The sequence below is a fragment of the Helicoverpa armigera genome, chromosome 2 (assembly GCF_030705265.1).
Source record: "Helicoverpa armigera isolate CAAS_96S chromosome 2, ASM3070526v1, whole genome shotgun sequence".
NCBI classification, from domain to species: Eukaryota; Metazoa; Arthropoda; class Insecta; order Lepidoptera; family Noctuidae; genus Helicoverpa; species Helicoverpa armigera.
In genome coordinates, this window is record NC_087121.1 from 6,919,470 (window position 1) to 6,937,887 (window position 18,418).

An 18,418-nucleotide genomic window follows, 5' to 3' on the forward strand; every position below is an offset into this window, starting at 1 on the left:
TAGGACCAGCTTTATGCATGCGGCTGACAACTGAACCAATGCAGCCCACCCATTGAAATTGCATTTCTTAAGCGCTCCCTTGACGGTCAATATAATAAATTGCGCAATTATAAGATAATACTTTTGAGCAATTAAAATGTTGTTCGCTAAAAATCATTGCGCAGTCTTCAATATAAGCCCTAAAAGTCAATTTTGTATAATATGGTAATCGGACCTCCTTAGGCACCACCTAGACGATCAATTAAATTGCGCAATGTTATAATAAAAATATTGTGGTTTAAAAAATATTTTAGTCGCTAAAAACCATTGTGAATTTTCAATATTAACTCTTACTTAGGCATCAATAAATTTGAATACGAATAAATGCAATCGTTTACTACCACTACATCATTGCCCTTTCCAAACTATAAAACCAGTGAATCGCACACTTTTGGAATTCTAATGACTTCGTGATGATATCTGACAAAAGTAAGTTAGCCTAACTTACCGTTTAGTCAGAGGGACTTGTGGCTCGTAAGCTGCACGGGTCGATCGAAAAGGTTAAATAGATTATAATTCACATTTATGTCCTGGCATTGAGGCGGGGTTCGTTTCGTTTCAGTCTTGTTAAGTATGTATGAACCTAATATCCGGGATACCTACATGGGGCTAGTTTAAAAAAATTAAGCAATGGCGGCTAGTTGCGTTACTTAAGCAAAGTAAATTCAATCACGACTCAATTACCTACGTTTTCTTTTAAATAAACGTTTTTATCCTTTTCTGCAATATTGTCTGCAAATGATTTAGGTACGAACGATTGCAATATGATTGTGGAGCAAACTACCGTAGGTAGGTATAGACCAAATGACAGACCAATGGCAAACCAATAAAATGTAATTGGAAATATACGATTGGTCTTATAATATTAGCAGAATTGAGCCCCTGTATTATAAGAGCTATTGGCTATGACCTTGAGCCTTTTCATGGAAATCTACCATGTAGGTATCCCACATTTCCACACTCCCACCCGGAAATCTGTAACCTGAGTTCTCAATAGGTAAAATAAATAAACCAAGTGTATATAATGTTCTCGCAGATATAATTGTCATATAATTTAATCACAAGTTGTTTGCATAAAATACAAAAAAAAATATTTGCACATTTTATAATTATAACTACTTGATACATCATAGTTAAAGTCGCAAGGACTGTAAAAATGCTTAACTAAGAATGTTGGTAGTCCATCCATGATAATACTAACATTCTCAATGTAGGTATATGTACTTAAACAATTATGTACCTATTTATATTAAAAACTAAACTTAAATAAACTCAAAGGTAGGTAGGTAACTATAAGTTGAGATTTCATTGGATAAAATATATTCAAAACGTATAGATCGCGTTCTATGACATTTTCTCTAAATACATTGTAGATACGTAAGACGAAAATGGTTGCACACATCACTACGACATAGTTTACACTTTGCGAAGTGTGAAGTGATAAGTGTTAAGCGTTAACTTTACGCGATAAGTCTCAAGTGTTAAGTAGTCTTTTCCATCTCCGTTTACACAGTGTTTAGGAAGAAGCTCATAGTGGTACTGTCCGTTGTGCATAGTGTCTCTAGAAATGGAAGATGAACAGAGCCTAATATTGAGACAAATTGGAGATTGTATCTGTTGTGGTATCTGATATAGAAAATGAACTCAATTTTGAAATCGGGAATTCCCATCGCTTCACTCAGTTTCAATAGGGCCGCATCTCTCAACTGTTTGTTTTTAAATTCTGCGCACTTTACATTGTATAGGCATTAAAACTTTATGTATTCTTGTACGAATTTTAAAGTATGTTGTTCCGTCCACTTCATTTTCGCTTTGAACTTGACACTGCGCACTTAACACACACGTACCTATTTACACACTGATTAGTACAGGCAAATTGCGAGAGAGGGTAGTAGAAAAGTTGAGAGGGGGTAGTCACTTAACAACAAAAATAGACCTTGATTCTATTCACTCGCACTAATCAATAAGTACTAATCGCACGTATCACTTAACACTAATCACTTTACGCTTCCGTTCACACCTTGATTACTAAACACCTGCACTAGTCACCTGCAGTGTTAACTTAACAAAGTGTAAACCGGGCAATAGGTACTACATTCATCAAAAACCTTAGCAAGTTGAATTGACAGTTTACCTGTAGACACAATCATTAATAATAGTAATTGCATTGTTAACTACGTGGACATACGTAAATTGAGTACAGTCAGCAACATAACAAAAAAGTAGGTTACACAAGTTTTACAAAAATAAGCCGCTGTTGCCGACAGTCTCAAATAAAAGCATTTTATTTTAGTTTGGCATAAAAACGGTCATTTTGGCACCATGAGAGGGAAATACTATTTAAAACAGACTCTGAATTGTTACCAAGACATTTACTTTTTCTGTTAATGTAATAACTTTGAGATCGAAACATTTAAAGTAGGCAATTATTCAGTTTCTCTTGATCTTTGCTCTTCAAATGATTATTTAGAGTAGAGCTTATTTTATTTACATATCTAGGTGGTTACCAGCCAATTAAGTACTTTTGTCTCTTGTCTAATTATTTTGCTTTCACCTAGATGTATCAAAAATAACAATTTTGTTGCACGAAGTTCAGTTCTTCGTTCAAAATAAATAATAACTATTCATGCATATCATAGGAATGTATGATACAGACATGAGCAGCTTAGAAATCCGTCTTATCACGACAGCTGCCAATCTTGTTTTTTTTTTATATATTTTTTAATGACATTTTAATAACATGCTTAAATAACGATTACAATATTAACATCTAGCAAGTAATTCGTACCATTGGTCTTTGGGTGTGCTCTAACAGGTATCGAAGCATATCATTGCTACCTATATTTTTATAGTGGCTTTATCTCGTATAATACTTCTTTTAAAATGATTCAACATTATTTAAATATTTTTCTCTGGCGGTAACACATCAGTTAATCGCTTTACTCGCTCTTTTTATATCTTCTTCAATGTTAAATTGAGTCCCCTATGCGCAAATCCTTCACACCTATGCAGAAAACCATATCATTACATGGATCGAGGGCTACGAGGGTCGTTAGCTTCTCTTACTTTTAGCGATTATATGTGTAAGATAATAAACATGCTTGGACATAAAAAATAACTCGGTAAAATAGTAGTTCTTATAGTGAAACATCAATTAGATAGGTATAGGTATTAGAGGGCACACAGACTGTCAATCCGCGGTCTGTGTGCTTGAATGTAATTCCTGTGTTTGTTCATGTCAATACAGTTGGCGAGCTGGCGGTGGACACGAGGAGAGCGAGGCGGGGACTGGTGCGTCTTTGTCAGAGGCAACTTCGGGAGCCGGGGCTGTCCTCTCGATCCTGGTCACTTGGCACATTGTTATTTTGTTCCTGGTCTCGATTTAACACGAATACAGGCTCTACGTTTTCATCGTCGCTGTTGAATCTGAAAATGAAATAAACGAATATCACTTTTAGAAAAAAGTAAGTAGGTATAAGTAGCTACCGTTATTCATTAGTTGATTAAATTAAAGTGAAGGAAAAGATCTTGAGGAAACCTGATTCCTTCTCTACCTATATGAGAAGAGGCTCGTGCCCAACACTGTGTTGAATGAATTTATATAAAAATAGATATCCACTTTTTTAAAATAAATCAAAAAGGCAAATTAAAAAGAATAATATTGTACTTACTGGTATCGTGGACCTTCTCCCCTCATTGTGCAAATTGCATTCGTTAAGGCCTTTACATAATTTTTGGCTAAGGTGAGTGTTTCTATTTTTGATAAACTCCTGTTGTCCTTCTTCACGTGGGGTATGACTCGCCGAAGATCCTAGAACACGAAATGAGCTAAGTCAAGCCAAAATGCTTATTGATAACGGATATGGAGTAGGTCGCTGTGATTGGATTTTGATTGATGTTTACCTCAAAGGCTCTGTTTAGTGAGTGCATCCTCATTCGTTCTCGTTCGTTGCTCTCGAGGCGGCGCAGGTTGCGCTCGCGAGCCGAGATGCCGCAGCGTCGCCGGCGGCCGGGGCCCGCGGGGCCACTGCTGCTGGCCGCCGACGACGACGAGCCCGCAGCCGCCCGCCGCGGCCGACACACGCGCCGAGCGACCTGCTCATCACTCCCACTGCCGCTGTCGTAGAAATCTGAAAAGTTAATTTACCTGTTTAGATTATCTAGAGATTGCACAGATAAGCTACAGGTGACCGAAATTGCATTCATATTCAATTTACTTTGTTATACATTTTGAAAATACCTACGTCGACTACTCTAGCCACAAATTCTAATTAAAAAGAGATAAGCCACGAAATAATGAAAGTAAAAGCGTAAACGTGGATTTATCAAAAATAAGCTGTTTTATGCATAATGCATAAGTCAGCTCAACAATTGAACATTAGTACATTCTCCGTCACGAACCGTTGGCAACCAGAGAGCTGGCAGCGACACGATATCGAAGCGAGAACACTTAAACATTTGTGCAACAAGTCAGCTGCTCTGTACGAAACTTGGGCATTACGTGACGGCGCTGCACGCTTGATAAACTATTTGCGTAAGAGCGCGAGTGCAGACTAATCGATTTGTACGCACGGCTACGGGTGATTTTCGTAATGCCCTTATCTGCTTCGTGCTTACCGAACGGTTGTATGTATTATAATAATAAATTAAAATTCAATATCCATGTAGATTAATTTTCTTTAATCATAGTTACACGGCCATGCTTATACCTTCCATATACATACCTAGACATTGTTGCTAAGAGCATAGCTAAGAGTAACATGTTTCGCTAGAAATTCACAGTGAGCGGTCTAACGGGAGAGATTTTGCTTCACAGAGCGACGGTAGCGGATATCGCAATCACGAATTTGAAATTCGAAAATGGAACGATACATTAGTTGAGACTCGAAATACACCCGTAATGTATCGGTGTCAGTGATACGCCTAGCTCCTCGTGTGCATGGTATAGCGGTACTTTTGCTAAACAAAAAACTTTGATTTCGAGACACAGAGTAAGTATAGCGTTGTTTCGGAACTGGCTACCTTCTCGATATTTTGAGATGAGACGAATGAAACCGCAGAAAATATTTCATCAGAAAGAGAAATAGTGTTAGCTGTGATTGCGTGTAACAGTTGCTGACGACCATTGAGAATGTCTTACCTCCAGCCTGTTCAATCTTATCAGCAATATCAGGTTTGTTATCATAATACTCTGAGGTCTCGTCTTCGTAGTAGCACATCATCTGGTCGGGGGACTCAGCCTCGGAGCCGCCGCCTTCCGCACTCGCCCACTGGGGCATTTTTATATCTGAAACAAGCAAACTTTTGATTACACAGGTGCTCAGGAGGTTTGTGTTAACGTTATATGGCCTCGACTGTAATAGCACTGAATTAATTCACTATTATTTAAATGTCTACGTAAAATAAATAGAGTAAAAAAAGGTTTTCAATTAATTCAAGTACACCATGGTTAAGTTCAACATGTATGTTTTAAAATAATTATAGCCATTACTTAAGTTTTCAGAATATATCAATAGACACTCATTTACATTTTATGTGTCAACTACGTCTTACAAATTAAGCTTATCAGGACCAAGCCCTAGTTGTAAGTTGTAGGCCTACTTAAGAGAAATCTAAGTAAAACAACAAAATTCACGGTTTGGTATAAGTTATTCCTAACAGAACCCGCAGAATTTACGAACCTAATTTTGGCAGCACTCCAATAAACCAATACGCAACACCCACTTGTTACTTCTCACGAGGGAGACGTTATATAAATTGCATACATACAAGTACCACTAACTTGATACGTTTCTCTTTTTGAATGATTGTGGGCAATGGCTGAATCAAATTCATACATGTCTTTCTTATCACTAGGTACTACAGTATCAGCCTACGCTACTTAATCCCTATGAAAAGGCTAACCCTCGACTTGATAACAATCTGTGACGTAGTTGATGACGTCTGGTAGTAAAATTTGAATAGCGGTTAATAGCCGGTGTCAGGCAGTGTCAGGCAGTGTCGGGCGGTGTCGGGCGGGCAGCTAGTTGAACGTAATGACAGTGATGTGATGTCGTACACGACACGGAATAAACGGTACGGCGCCGGACAATGCGTGGAGGACAGAAGAGCCATTCGATTGTACCTACAACCTCATGCGTTTTCATATGTTATTTTCACTTATAGAAAGGTTTGTTAAAAAGGAGTCGAAATAGAACCCGAAAAAGAAAGTAACAACTCTCTTAGTAATGTCTATACTAACCAAGATTTCTTATGCCCATATAGTTAGACGCCTTTGGCTACTGGCGTAAGGCCCCAAATTATCATAATATCTACTTAGGTCAAAATTTAAGAGTCACCGCTTATTCATGCGAGAGGGAACATCGACTTTTTTGAACCAACTTCTTATCAATTTATGTATACATGGTCATGATTTGGAATGGCGCTTCTGTATCCCTTTTCCTCGGTGGGGGTGCGGGCTGGGCGCCGCCGGTGGCCGGCGACAGACGCGGCGCCCACGCGGCGCCCAGCCGCGCTACAAATGACACGCTTATATACCTAGCACATACATACCTACTCAATATACCGACGCCTTAATGGAAAGCACCATTTTAGTCTTACGATTCATGACAAGCTAGTGTTAGATTAACGATACTCTAAATTCGCAATAGTATTTAACTCGACATGTCCGATAGTTCAAACTGGATTCTTTTTTTCTTATGTTGCAAACGCTACTTAAAAAGTCTTTGTGAAGCGGCGCCCAATCAAGATGTTCATCTGTTTTTTACTTTGCTCACAGCAATAGGTCAAAACAAAAAGAGAAGGCGCTACACGGTAGGTTGCTATTAGATCGGCTCGTTGCTAAACAACAGTCATACGTAATGATCGATTGATCTTTGAGTTAAATTGCACTTCTTGCTTTATAGGTGAACGTATTGATCCCATTATTTCTTAGAGAGGACGTTTAATACGTAGGATCTCTGGACTTGCCTAACTAATTAGTTTGTGTTATTAAAATTACAAATTAACCGGTCAATTCTAAATTATGCCAAGATTCCGGCCAAATCATTTACATTTATAATGTACTTACTTAATACCTGGTTAATTAACCAAAGCAATAGGCGGCAAGTTAAATTATTGGCAATTTTCCAACCTGAATAGTCACACATAATATTTGCACAAAATTAATAATAAATGATGCCTGAGAAATATAGAAGCTGATTTCTGACAGCTAGAAAGCTGGCTGCATTACTCAGACTTGCATTTACAACCTGTTTCATTATTTATAGTTGCAAAAATATTCATAGTTCTGAAGCGATCATAAATTGTACGAAGTAATGCATAAGCTTTCTGTGCCACGTCATCTTTGCTACGCAGGATGCTACGCGGCTACGGCGTAACGGCTTAGGTCTACGCTTTTTATTTATTTGTATAACTTTCCTCATTTTACTCGATACGTAACAGGTACCAAAATATATTCATTAGAGACTTAGATATGATAAAATATTCTTACTCGCGTCTTTGGTCTGAATGGTAGGAGCGACCGATTAATTCTAGACTACATCTAGTAATAGGTACTGTAGCAATAAGTTAGAACGACTACTCTCACTCAATTTATGCCGCGAATGGAGCAGTGCAGGCACGTGTTTAATTATGCATTTAAAGAACCCCGCCCGTAGCCCTGGTTTCGAGATTGAGTGGCCAGTTTTCGCTCGCCGGTAACTATGAGTCTCGTTCCACTTTAAACTGGTTTCTAATACTTAATTGGTGTTCAATGAAAAATATAAACTCTAAAATAGTGATTGACCGCTCCATAAATTGTAAGTGATGTTTTTTTGATTATGAATTTTAGTATTATATTGAAATTGGTGGATATCGGTAACCGGTAGGTATTCATTATTTGGTTGCAGACATCTAAATATAAGTTATCAAAATGTATCTAAAATTGAACATAATTTTTTGAGTCATTTCTCATTTGATTGACCTCTAACTTGAAACAAACATTAATGTAATCTAACTTTAAACAAATAAGACCATGTAGAAGTATTTACAAATCCTCTGTGTACTATGTATTTAAGTACGGACTATATTAATCACAATAATACTCCATTGTCAAAAGGCCGTCGTTACAATTGTAACAATAATTAAATGACGTCACAAATGCAACATTGGCTAGATCCGGATGTTTTGTTAGGGTTCTCTCTCGCTCAGTACACCGCGGTGTGTTCGCCGCACTATCGCGTGCAGTCCGCACGTGCACGCAGAATCAACCACACCAATTATGCACACATTTGCAACATCGCATTATATAATAACAGTAATACGTGTTTTACAAAACAACTTAATTACACTTCTCCTTTTAATTGTTTAAACCATGAAGGTTAGGTAGCTAAATGGATAACACGAGGAACACAACGAAAAGTTTCAATTAGTAACCTGCATTGAAGGGCAATAGAAAAACTTGTTCTTTTCGTTATCTATCGCACACTCATTTAATACATAATAGCGATTAAAAGACTCTTATTGTTTCAACCCAAGCATAATACACTAATGTATTTACAATCACCCATTTGCGTCACCTGTATCAATCTTACACCTGTTCTAATACCAATGGATAATTTATTTTATTTTTTGTGCATTTTGTATTTTTATTTATTTTTAGCGACATTAAGTACAAGACATAGATTATCCCGTCAAGTACGTACAAGTAGTTTACGCTGCAATAATTGCTCGTAAATTCAGCTAAAATGGTTTCTTTCACACATTTAGGCACGCAACAGCTTCCGCGTCCACGTGTTGCGGTTTATTTACGCCGTCGTATACATTGTCAAGCATGAGTCTACAATCACGAGTAATCGTTGACATTTGCGTGACATTTAGATCGGTAATGTCAGTGACGGCGGGCGATGCGTGCGCGCTGGTCGCCGCTCCGCCGCGGCCAGCGGCGTGGCGACCTTCGCGGACCCCGCTCGGACACTTTCACCGCACTTACCACTACTGTTAGCCCACATACGCTTATCGTTACCATTGTTATTGTACTAGAGCAGTTGCATAATTATATGAGAAGGCAACCGGGGGGCGCATTCCACTCTATGTATGTCAAAATTCCAATTTTCAAGCCTCGCATTGTTCGTTCTTGTTAATTGTTGTATGGTTTAATTGCGAAAATGGAATGCAGCAAAACAATTCAACTTTAATATGTAGGTATCTATGCAAAGATCTTAGAAAACAATAAATTCTTCATCATTGTCTTACAAACTAGCTACTAAGCATTTCGCTATATTTTCCTAGTCCTGGCAAATCAATGAAATAAGCAGATATAATATATAAATTATGCAATGTTAAATGTTTTTAAAACTAGTTTGAAACGGTTTCCTTGCAAACGCCATTACCTACATAGCGTTATGCTTTGATTTGTAAATTGTTATTACCTGATTAGAAACACTCGAGGCCGCACACAGATTAATATTCCGAAACTTGTTCCTGTAGGGTGAAAAGTCTGAGCTAAGAGAGTGTCTAAAGGAGTCGTCAGATGCAGGGAAAATTATAAAATAAAACGAATGTGCATGAAAAATTGTTTTGATAATCTCACAATTTAAAAAGCATAGGCATTATTTTTGCAAGTCGCCTAATCAGTGTACTTACGCGATATACCTACCTACAATACAAAGTAAGTACGTGGATTATCGTGTTTTTGATTCGAGTGTACGTAAGCTGTTTTGAATGTCGACTGATCAGCTGGTTAAACATTAAACAATCGAAGTAATTTTATTGTGATCGCAATTAAAGTCTGGCCTTTTAGTTACAAGGTTAAAAGTAAATATAAAAGATTTTCAATCAATTGATTTTATGTAGTTTAGACCGTGTATTATTATTTTAAAGTAAACGTTTTATAAGTGCAAATATATCGTTCATGTACATTGTTTCTCACACTATTCTGAGGAAGTGGGTTTTTTATCTTTGTTTTAGCTTCTATATACTATACTATAGGTGTAGGTACCTAACAGTTTTCAGCAAGTGATTAGATAAGCAGTGGGTACTTCCGCTGAAAATATTTACATTGAGTGGTTATTTTCAACTTCTTTGACAATAACGTGTTTATTTAATTATAGCCGTAACACGTTAAGTGTTGAATAATTTTATTGATTTAAAGTGTGACGCGTCCGATAGATTTTAATGATCGTGATTAAAATTTATTGACTAAGTTAGATAGACAAATCGTGATTGCAATACTGTTTTATGCAGATAAATGCATCTAAAGTCGATTGTTACTTTTTTCAGTCTGTGTATAAAAACACTTGATACATATAAAAAAGTACTTCTAATCATCATCACTTTAGCATAAGGAAAAACAAATCGTTTTCAAAGTTAATGTTAGGGTATTCCTGTATCAGTGTTATCATTTGCCTGATATACATATTACAGGCTTAACACGCCCACTTTTAATTTTAGATGCACGTTCAAGATAGGGATATCATTCTTGTTTACTATTTTGGTTTGTTTTCTAGGAAAGCCTCAAGAATACCTTATAAAACATGAAATCATGAAAGTTTGATGTAATAAAAGTATCTTAGTACAAATTGAGGACACATAAATAACACGTCAGTTTTAATTTCATTTTATTCAAAACAATAAATCAAAGGCAAAAAAAATAATTGTAGGTATTATAGGCCTACATCCAGGATGATCAATTGTTATATCATATTCAGTGTATTTATTCCTCTGTTATAAAAAACTTCATGAGTCAAAATTGAATGAGGTTCTTTAAAAAAAAACTTTGTATTAACTATAAAATTTTGGAAAGAAAAACCTCATCAGGAGTTTTGCTGCTAAAGTTAGGCAAGATATAAAATATACAATAAATGGTATATGCTGTCGATAAGTTATCTTATTTTTATCCCATCCTCACCTGCATATGTGTATGTGTGTGTATATAGGATAATCGTAATAAAATTAAATTACAGTACCTATTTTGAAACCAACATCAAATTATGACAACACCACGCGGGATCTGTCTGTCTACTGGATTTATAAAACTTTTATCCTCATAACTAAACAATACGGATTTAATAATTTTGTAACGATTGATTCGTTTTTTTTGGGAAAACCACTGATGGACCTAATCGATATTTATTTATGTCACTAAGAAATAAATAATAAGCTGCGCAGAAATGGTCAGCTACAATTGAGTTACAATTCCAATAAGCCTAGGCGTCGTTAGTAATTGTTTGTTGCCTCCGTCTAGTGAGATCTTATCAGCGGTCTAAGATTGGATTCTAGTTCAGGGAATATTGCGAATCCAGATGGAATAGGAGCTACAAGGATAATTCGTTTTATTGTTGCAAAACATATACATATTTTCAAAATATTTATTTCTTAAGCTACAAGCGTATGTTATTAGGCCTCATTTTTTAAACCCGGCTTATTGTATGACGGTCGTCATTAATACTAAACAATAAGCTTTACGTTACATAAATTATGGTTTTACAGGTCTTATTAATGTTCTTGGCCTTTGTCAACGCCACATAGATATACTTAGTCAAACAGATCCCTAGAATACGGAACAATTACCCCACTTGACTTATTAGTACCTAGATGAAATCTGGGCGTGAAAATGTGTCAATAGAATTTAGACACAATACGATACAATGAAAGCTTAATTACAGTTTGAGGTCAGCGTTGTCCAGAGCTTTGCGTACCTACTACAATATAGCCCTACATTAGTAAGTGCTTGTTCTTTAATCAAAGAATATAACCTTAATTAAACCTAGTCCATACAAAACTGTCACGCCTACAATGTTGAAAAGGTTAAGCAGAAGTTTGCTTCGCTACGCCCACTGTTTACGTACCACAGTAAAAAATAATCTCAGAGGATCTATTTATAGATCGGTACCTCGGTACAACTAGACAGATTCATCAGGGAATTACAGTTGAAATGAGCTAGGAGGTTTTACCTTTTTGCGGTAGTCTACTGCCTGCAGTAACAGCCTGTGGCAGGCAATTGTAAATAATGTTAGTTACTTACATACAAATAAGTTGGTGAGCTGAAAGTGAAGGTACCACTTTCGCTAACATTGCCGTCCTCCCCGCAGAGCCTCTTTCGAGTTTAGAGTTTTTATTCGTTCGATTAAGAACATCACTTTCTATAGAGCAAGGCGTCATCTTTATTATACTTATTATAAGAAGCCTAATTTTAAGCGCCTTTGTCTCGGTACAGTTGGTCGTAGAATAAAAGCAAAAACATTATCTACATTTTAATCGAAATTCGTGTGATAATGCAGTTAGTTACTAAAATTAGGCAGTAAACGGTCGTTAAAAGATAGTATTTATATGTCTTACCGTTGCAGTGATAATACGTAAGTCGTCTTGATAATAATTAATTAAATAAACTTTTGCAGTCACCGCATCATATCAATGTGGTTATATATTGCATACATAGAATATGATAAATAAACAATTCAGTAAGATTTAAATAATGTATTCATTGTATCAAAAACGAGGTTTGACGCACACTACTCGAATAGCTTAATGTAGAGAGTATTAGAAAGTAGAGTAAAACATCAGCAGGTGTGTATGTATTATGAAATGCAACGAATCGCGTAGCAGGATATAAGTATACACTCCTGACGGCTCTTGGAGTTAGAGAAATGTTTAGTCTTCTCCTTTTAAAGTAGCACAACTTTGTAACGGTCATTATTAACCGGCATTGTCCGGTGAAGTCAGGTAGTCAGTTATATAAGTAAATAATAGCTGATACTAAAAGCACATTGCAAAAATACAGTGTCGGCGGTACTTTCACGAGTACATTGCAATTGCATTATACAATATGATCGCGCATTCGATCTTGGATTTGATAAAATTCTTCCTCGTATTAAACAACAGGTAATTTGGCGTGTGAAGTGTTTATTAGTCAAATAACGCAATAATTTATAGACGTGGTGAGTTTAGAAAGAAATAGTGAGCATAACTTAACACATAATCTGTATATCTTATTGGACTCTTCCTTACTTAATGTTGTCGCAAAAGGTCGGCCGTCAGTTGACCCGATGGTTGGCAATTTTTTTTCCTAAGAAAAGCATGTTTCCAGTCAAAGTTTTCAGTAGGTCTGAGACTGGTTCTCTCTGTAACGTATGCTACCTCATGGCACTCATCTTCATATTGATTTATGAGCCCCTACAAATTCTTAATGTTAATCTGGGAATGCTGAAAATCATCAATAGTCCAGTGAAATGTGCGATAATGATGAGCATTACATAATATGTGATGTTCGGAAATCAATGTCATTTGTAGCGTACAATACAATACTCGGGATTAACTTAATTAATTCAACTACAATGCGCGCGCTGCCAGCCATGTTGATATGTATGTACAAACTTAAAATATATCACACCTAGGTATTTTTAACGATTCATTGGTTTTAGAGAATAAGCCAACAAAGTACTAAGTTACTTAATAAATATTCAGATAAAGATCTCACTCATACCGCTCTCGTTAATCACTTATATTTCATAGGAAACCATAAGCAAAGCAACAGGTAAGCATAGAAATCTAATAACTAGAAGCATGTCCAAATAAATAACATCGATAGCGCTTGCAATAACAACATTTATATCCATAACCTGTTGAGCTAAAAATGCAAAGTGCATAGTGACTAGATTTTTTACTGCTGTTCGGTCTCAACTATGTCTAATGCTTAATAGATTACTCTATTTCTTTACGTAAGAGGCGATTGCTTATTTATCAGTGGGATTGGAAGTGGCAATCATCAACGGAGGACATTAAAAATTTCTTAACAGAATCAGGCTGCCAGCTACGTAACTACGACCTAGCTACCAGGAGGTTTATCAGTTTATTAAAATGTACATGCTCGAATAATTTAACGTGTCGAAGCGGAAATTTTGAAATCAAAACAACATTTAAGAATCTACACGCATACGAATTGCAATGAAAATGTGAAAAGAACCTTCAAATCAAATAAATATATATATACCATTAAAAATGCGTTCAGAAGCTAAATTCTCTTATAAGTATTTACAATTCGTTACAACTAATCGAGTGCAAGATAAGTACGGCAGCGTCTACTTTTCATAGATTAATGGAATTTAAATTATAATGAATGGTTGTCGTAATAACTTATCTTAAGGCACCGATACCAGTGCAGTCGCCCATCAATTTCCATTCACTTCCCGTTTGTGCCGTAAGAAGTGATCAAGGGATTATGTCAACAGAAAGGGTGGCTGAATGCACCTGTACAAGCGTACAATTTGTATAACAATATTGTACTTATGAAATTGGAAACGGAGGATTGTTCTTGGCATTGTAAAAACCACAATCTATTGTAGTTTGAGGATATTGTATCAGCAATAGACAACGCAAATAAACTAATTAGGGCTAGGGGAAGCCCACGTTTGCAGTACGGCTACGGGCTTATGATTATGTTAGAGTCATTCTATTACATAACCCTTTTGTACACAAGTATTTAATAGGTATGTGCTCTGATTGAATTTTCTGGCTATTGTCTATTCTAGTGTTATAGGGTTTTCCAGGGGGAAAACACAGGGAAAATACTTTAAGATTTTGCAATTCTTAAAATAAAAACCAACAGTGTAGATCGACAGTTTGTAAGTAAAGTCTACTGTCTCTATTAGGACATTATAAAACAGTATTATCTTTATTGATTCCTCTTTCACATTCTATTAATCTAATCAGATTGTTTCGTGTAATAGTTTTTAATGTTATGTGAAGGACATGCTTAAACGCCACTACGTGTTACTCTCACTTTTATCGAAGGTATGTACGTACAACGGTATGTTCTATGCAATGTAGGCAGCACGGATCCACGTAGTAGCTAAACGTGACGCACACCATATAATCAAACACATAACTTTTAGATACAAAGATTTTACTGCACGAGAGTTGAGAAGACTGTAGCGTACACCTTATTATAAAGACTTTGCTAAGGGCTTTCCGCAACTACGTAGGCACCTATGAAAATCAATACCTAGGTACCACGGAAATTCTCAAACAAAACATGAACTGTAAAAGTACGCAAATAAATAATTACATATTTACTAAAGAACCTTGTCTCCTAATCTTATTTTGGAGGACTTATGAATCGTATAATTTATGGATTTTCCGTTATACTTTAATTATAATAAAGCATATCTACTCAACGATTAGTTTTATAACGTCTGATATGAAAGCGATATCTGCTAAGTTGAAGATTTTTGATCATGTTTATCAATACGTTTTGTTTACAGTTTTTAAAATGAAACCATTTAAAAATATGTATGTAGTTTTGCGTTCGTAGACCTGATAGTTTTAGTAGGTAATAAACGTGTGATAATTATGTAAACGTCGATGCACTGAAATGCAATACCCACGTAACTTAGATAACGACACTTATTCACTCTTACATAGTAGTTAGGGGCATGCACATAATACGCACTCTATAGTAATTAAAATATTGTTTTTGTTTCTTTATCTTATTAACAGACGGACAAATTGGATAATAATATTAAAGCGTGTAAATATCACATTGGTGTGTTGATTTACAACGTACATTGTCATAAAACTGAACAGATAAAAGTATATTGCCACAACTTACTGAACGTTTTGTTTTATACAGTAGTTTCAGGTGCAATTTAATTTATTGGACAATCGTTTTTATATGGATGATACCCGGAGGGCAGAGGAGTATTTTTAATATTTAATATATGCTGAGTGTGTACAGAATGTGCGAGCTATATAAAAATACAAACAAACAATCAATAATTGTAACACGTTGCAATTTCGTACTGAATATACCTACAATAAACATGATTCTACTTAAATTCATTATGTATAATTGTAGATACATAGTCATGTATTAAGATTGTACAACTAGTAATTTAAAAGTCAGTCTATACTCGTGTGTAAATAACAGTGCATTTTACTTTGTGTACCCGTATATTAAAAGGGAAATGTACGTGCTGTCTTCTAACATGTAAAATATCAAGGACAAAAATGGCAATAATGCATGTATCTGTTCTGTATGTAGGTCATTGCTAAATGATCAAAATGATACCTTAAAGTTAGCAGATAACGTAATTCGCGAATGTAATAAAAATCAGCCTGTAATTCATGAAGGAAGCTTGATTTATTCAACACACATTATAAACACGCACTTTGGCTTTACTAACAATTAACAGCTAATGATTTTTAATTAATATCCTGTTGCATTGATTGAAAGTACCTGAGTGCTTTTCGAGATGCTCTATAGAACTCGTTGTCAACCTATCCACGTAATTTAACAAAGAGTTTGCCTTTCACTTAGCATTCGGAACTGACACGTAGACTCGATTTTGATTCTGACCATGGAAGTATAGATCAAATAAACTCACCTACCTTGCGATGCTGCCGTGGTGGTAGAGCCGGACGGTGCACACTAATAAATTCACACTGTTATCATAGTTGAAACTTGATTGTCATCTGGAGCGAAAGTGATAGTTTCCGTGTAATCGTGCGCGGTGAATTCGGTTCGAGTGAGTGGCGAGGTAGTCGCGAGGGTCGCGGGCCTGCACTCGCGGCGGCTACTCGGCGCGGAGTGGAGCGGGTACTGCGAACTGCGAGCTCGCGCCGCGGAGGCTGACGCGCGAGCTCCACGCGCCACTCTCCACCCCAGCACACGGCTCCCGACGCACTCCTGGAGTCCCTGCCTCTCAGAACACCCACATCACTTCTAAATGTAGCCTCATTATACAATACAAAGTTTATTATGATCAGTAGAAAAAGCTCTCCAACAATTAATCCTAGCTATTACATAGTCGAGCTACGTAAAAGCATTAAGTGGTAATAAAGCTTAGTTGCTATGTGTTTATGCCATATTACACCCAACACTGCAACAAATATTGTGCCACACACACATACAACAGTTATTGATTTTTAATAACGCTTGCAATTTCCATGAAACGATATAGGCAGCACCTATATCGAATTCAGAGATGAACTGCGTCACGTCTGACCTTTCTCCAGGCAACATGTTATATTATAGGAATTTACTTTTTACTCATAAATATTGCTCAATTGTCACTATCATATTTTCTTGTATGTACACAGTTAGATACATACTTACCTATTACCTACAATTAAGTACATACATACCTAAGTTGATAAGGTACTATAACTAATTAAGAGATTTTAAAGAATCAGGTTTTGACGCACGAGTATGAAAAAAATACTTCTGAATAAATTAAACGGCCTAAAGTAACCATATCTAACTACAACTGACTACAATTAGTAGTTTCAATTATTTCGAGTTAGTATTTTTTACGAGTAGGTATATTCGCTCGTAGCTAATCTAGCTTAGGTTTGCTTTATTAAAATGTTGATATTAATATTGCTTCGATACGCCTCTTGATTCGACTTGCGTGCGACAGAGGGCGCGCATAGTCGCAAGGTGCATTATTTGCTTGCATCTTATTGGAAATTGAAAAACTTTAGGAAATTAATTTCAGTAGACTTTATGATAGGTGATGGAACTTGTGAGGGTGAAGGAATCTAAAACATGTACGTGTCTGAATTCCTACAATCTAATTTCTATTTATTTGGAGTCGATTGGTTGAAGGCTCTTGAAAAGTTGAGTTCCTATATGCCTTTCAGAAATGGAAATGGTCTTTGAGTCTTTCGTTAATGACTATATAATTTCTCAGGAAGAGAATTTAATATAATGACGTTATCATGTAGAATGAGACTAAATAAATTTCAATGGCAAGGACATCAAATGTTATGGTTGCCAAGACCATGCAATAAACAATACATTCGATTAAGAAAGTTACAACCAAAATTACCTAATGCGCTAACTTGATAACGATAGCCAGATAGGTAATGTTTTCAATACATAATCACAAATATAATTAAGTATATTGAACAACATTAATACTAACTGATAAGCCTGATAAAGCAACAAAATAATCGTTAGTGGCAACTCTAAAATTGTGCTCAGGCCTTAAAGCCAAATAAGTACGTAATTTCGACTAAGTTCATTTCTCTTTTGTTTCGAGATAGTTGTCAACCTGTTGAACTGTTGGTGGAGACGGCCTAGCAACAAGTGTCGGGCAGGGGTTGCCAACCCACAAGACTCGCCATACCGTCGGCCGCCACGCGACGCGAACAACCACGTTTTACGACCCCTGGCAATATTACTCAATCGACTTATACTTTCCGCACAATACCCCACTGTGCTTGACAACGGTTATCTTCGACTATCATGTCGTAACGATCGAATTGCAGCTGCATTTACAATTTAATACAAATAATAAAAAATCTACCTACCTACTTTCCGATGCCTCGAGTAGGTAACAAATATCTTAAGGTACTTTTCTTACATAAAAGAACATAGGGTCGAATGGAGAACCTCCTC

General features: G+C 36.3%; 1 protein-coding gene across 2 annotated transcripts; it reads right to left on the reverse strand.

Annotated features, from left to right (window-relative positions):
• Positions 1-1,057: 1,057 nt before the first annotated feature.
• Positions 1,058-16,695, reverse strand: LOC110376783 (class A basic helix-loop-helix protein 15). 2 transcript variants are annotated; one of them, XM_021335378.3, is made up of 5 exons: positions 16,401-16,695; positions 5,180-5,326; positions 3,943-4,169; positions 3,711-3,850; positions 1,058-3,465 (listed from the first exon to the last, which is right to left on the reverse strand). In XM_021335378.3, the coding sequence occupies exons 2-5, from the start codon at positions 5,316-5,318 to the stop codon at positions 3,342-3,344; spliced, it is 630 nt and encodes a 209-aa protein (XP_021191053.1). In that variant the 5' UTR covers positions 5,319-5,326; positions 16,401-16,695; the 3' UTR covers positions 1,058-3,341. The 2 variants fall into 2 exon arrangements, with proteins under 2 accessions (XP_021191053.1, XP_021191061.1); XM_021335386.3 differs by having other exon boundaries at positions 16,405-16,693.
• Between the last annotated feature and the right edge of the window lie 1,723 nt (positions 16,696-18,418).

Bases quoted from the DNA above. Each gene is read 5' to 3' on its own strand.
- LOC110376783 (XM_021335378.3), bottom strand. From the start codon at position 5,318: ATGCCCCAGTGGGCGAGTGCGGAAGGCGGCGGCTCCGAGGCTGAGTCC. The intron at 4,170-5,179 runs GTAAGACATTCT...TTAACTTTTCAG, and splicing joins TAAGATTGAACAGGCTGGAG to ATTTCTACGACAGCGGCAGT. The intron at 3,851-3,942 runs GTAAACATCAAT...TTCGTGTTCTAG, and splicing joins CACTAAACAGAGCCTTTGAG to GATCTTCGGCGAGTCATACC.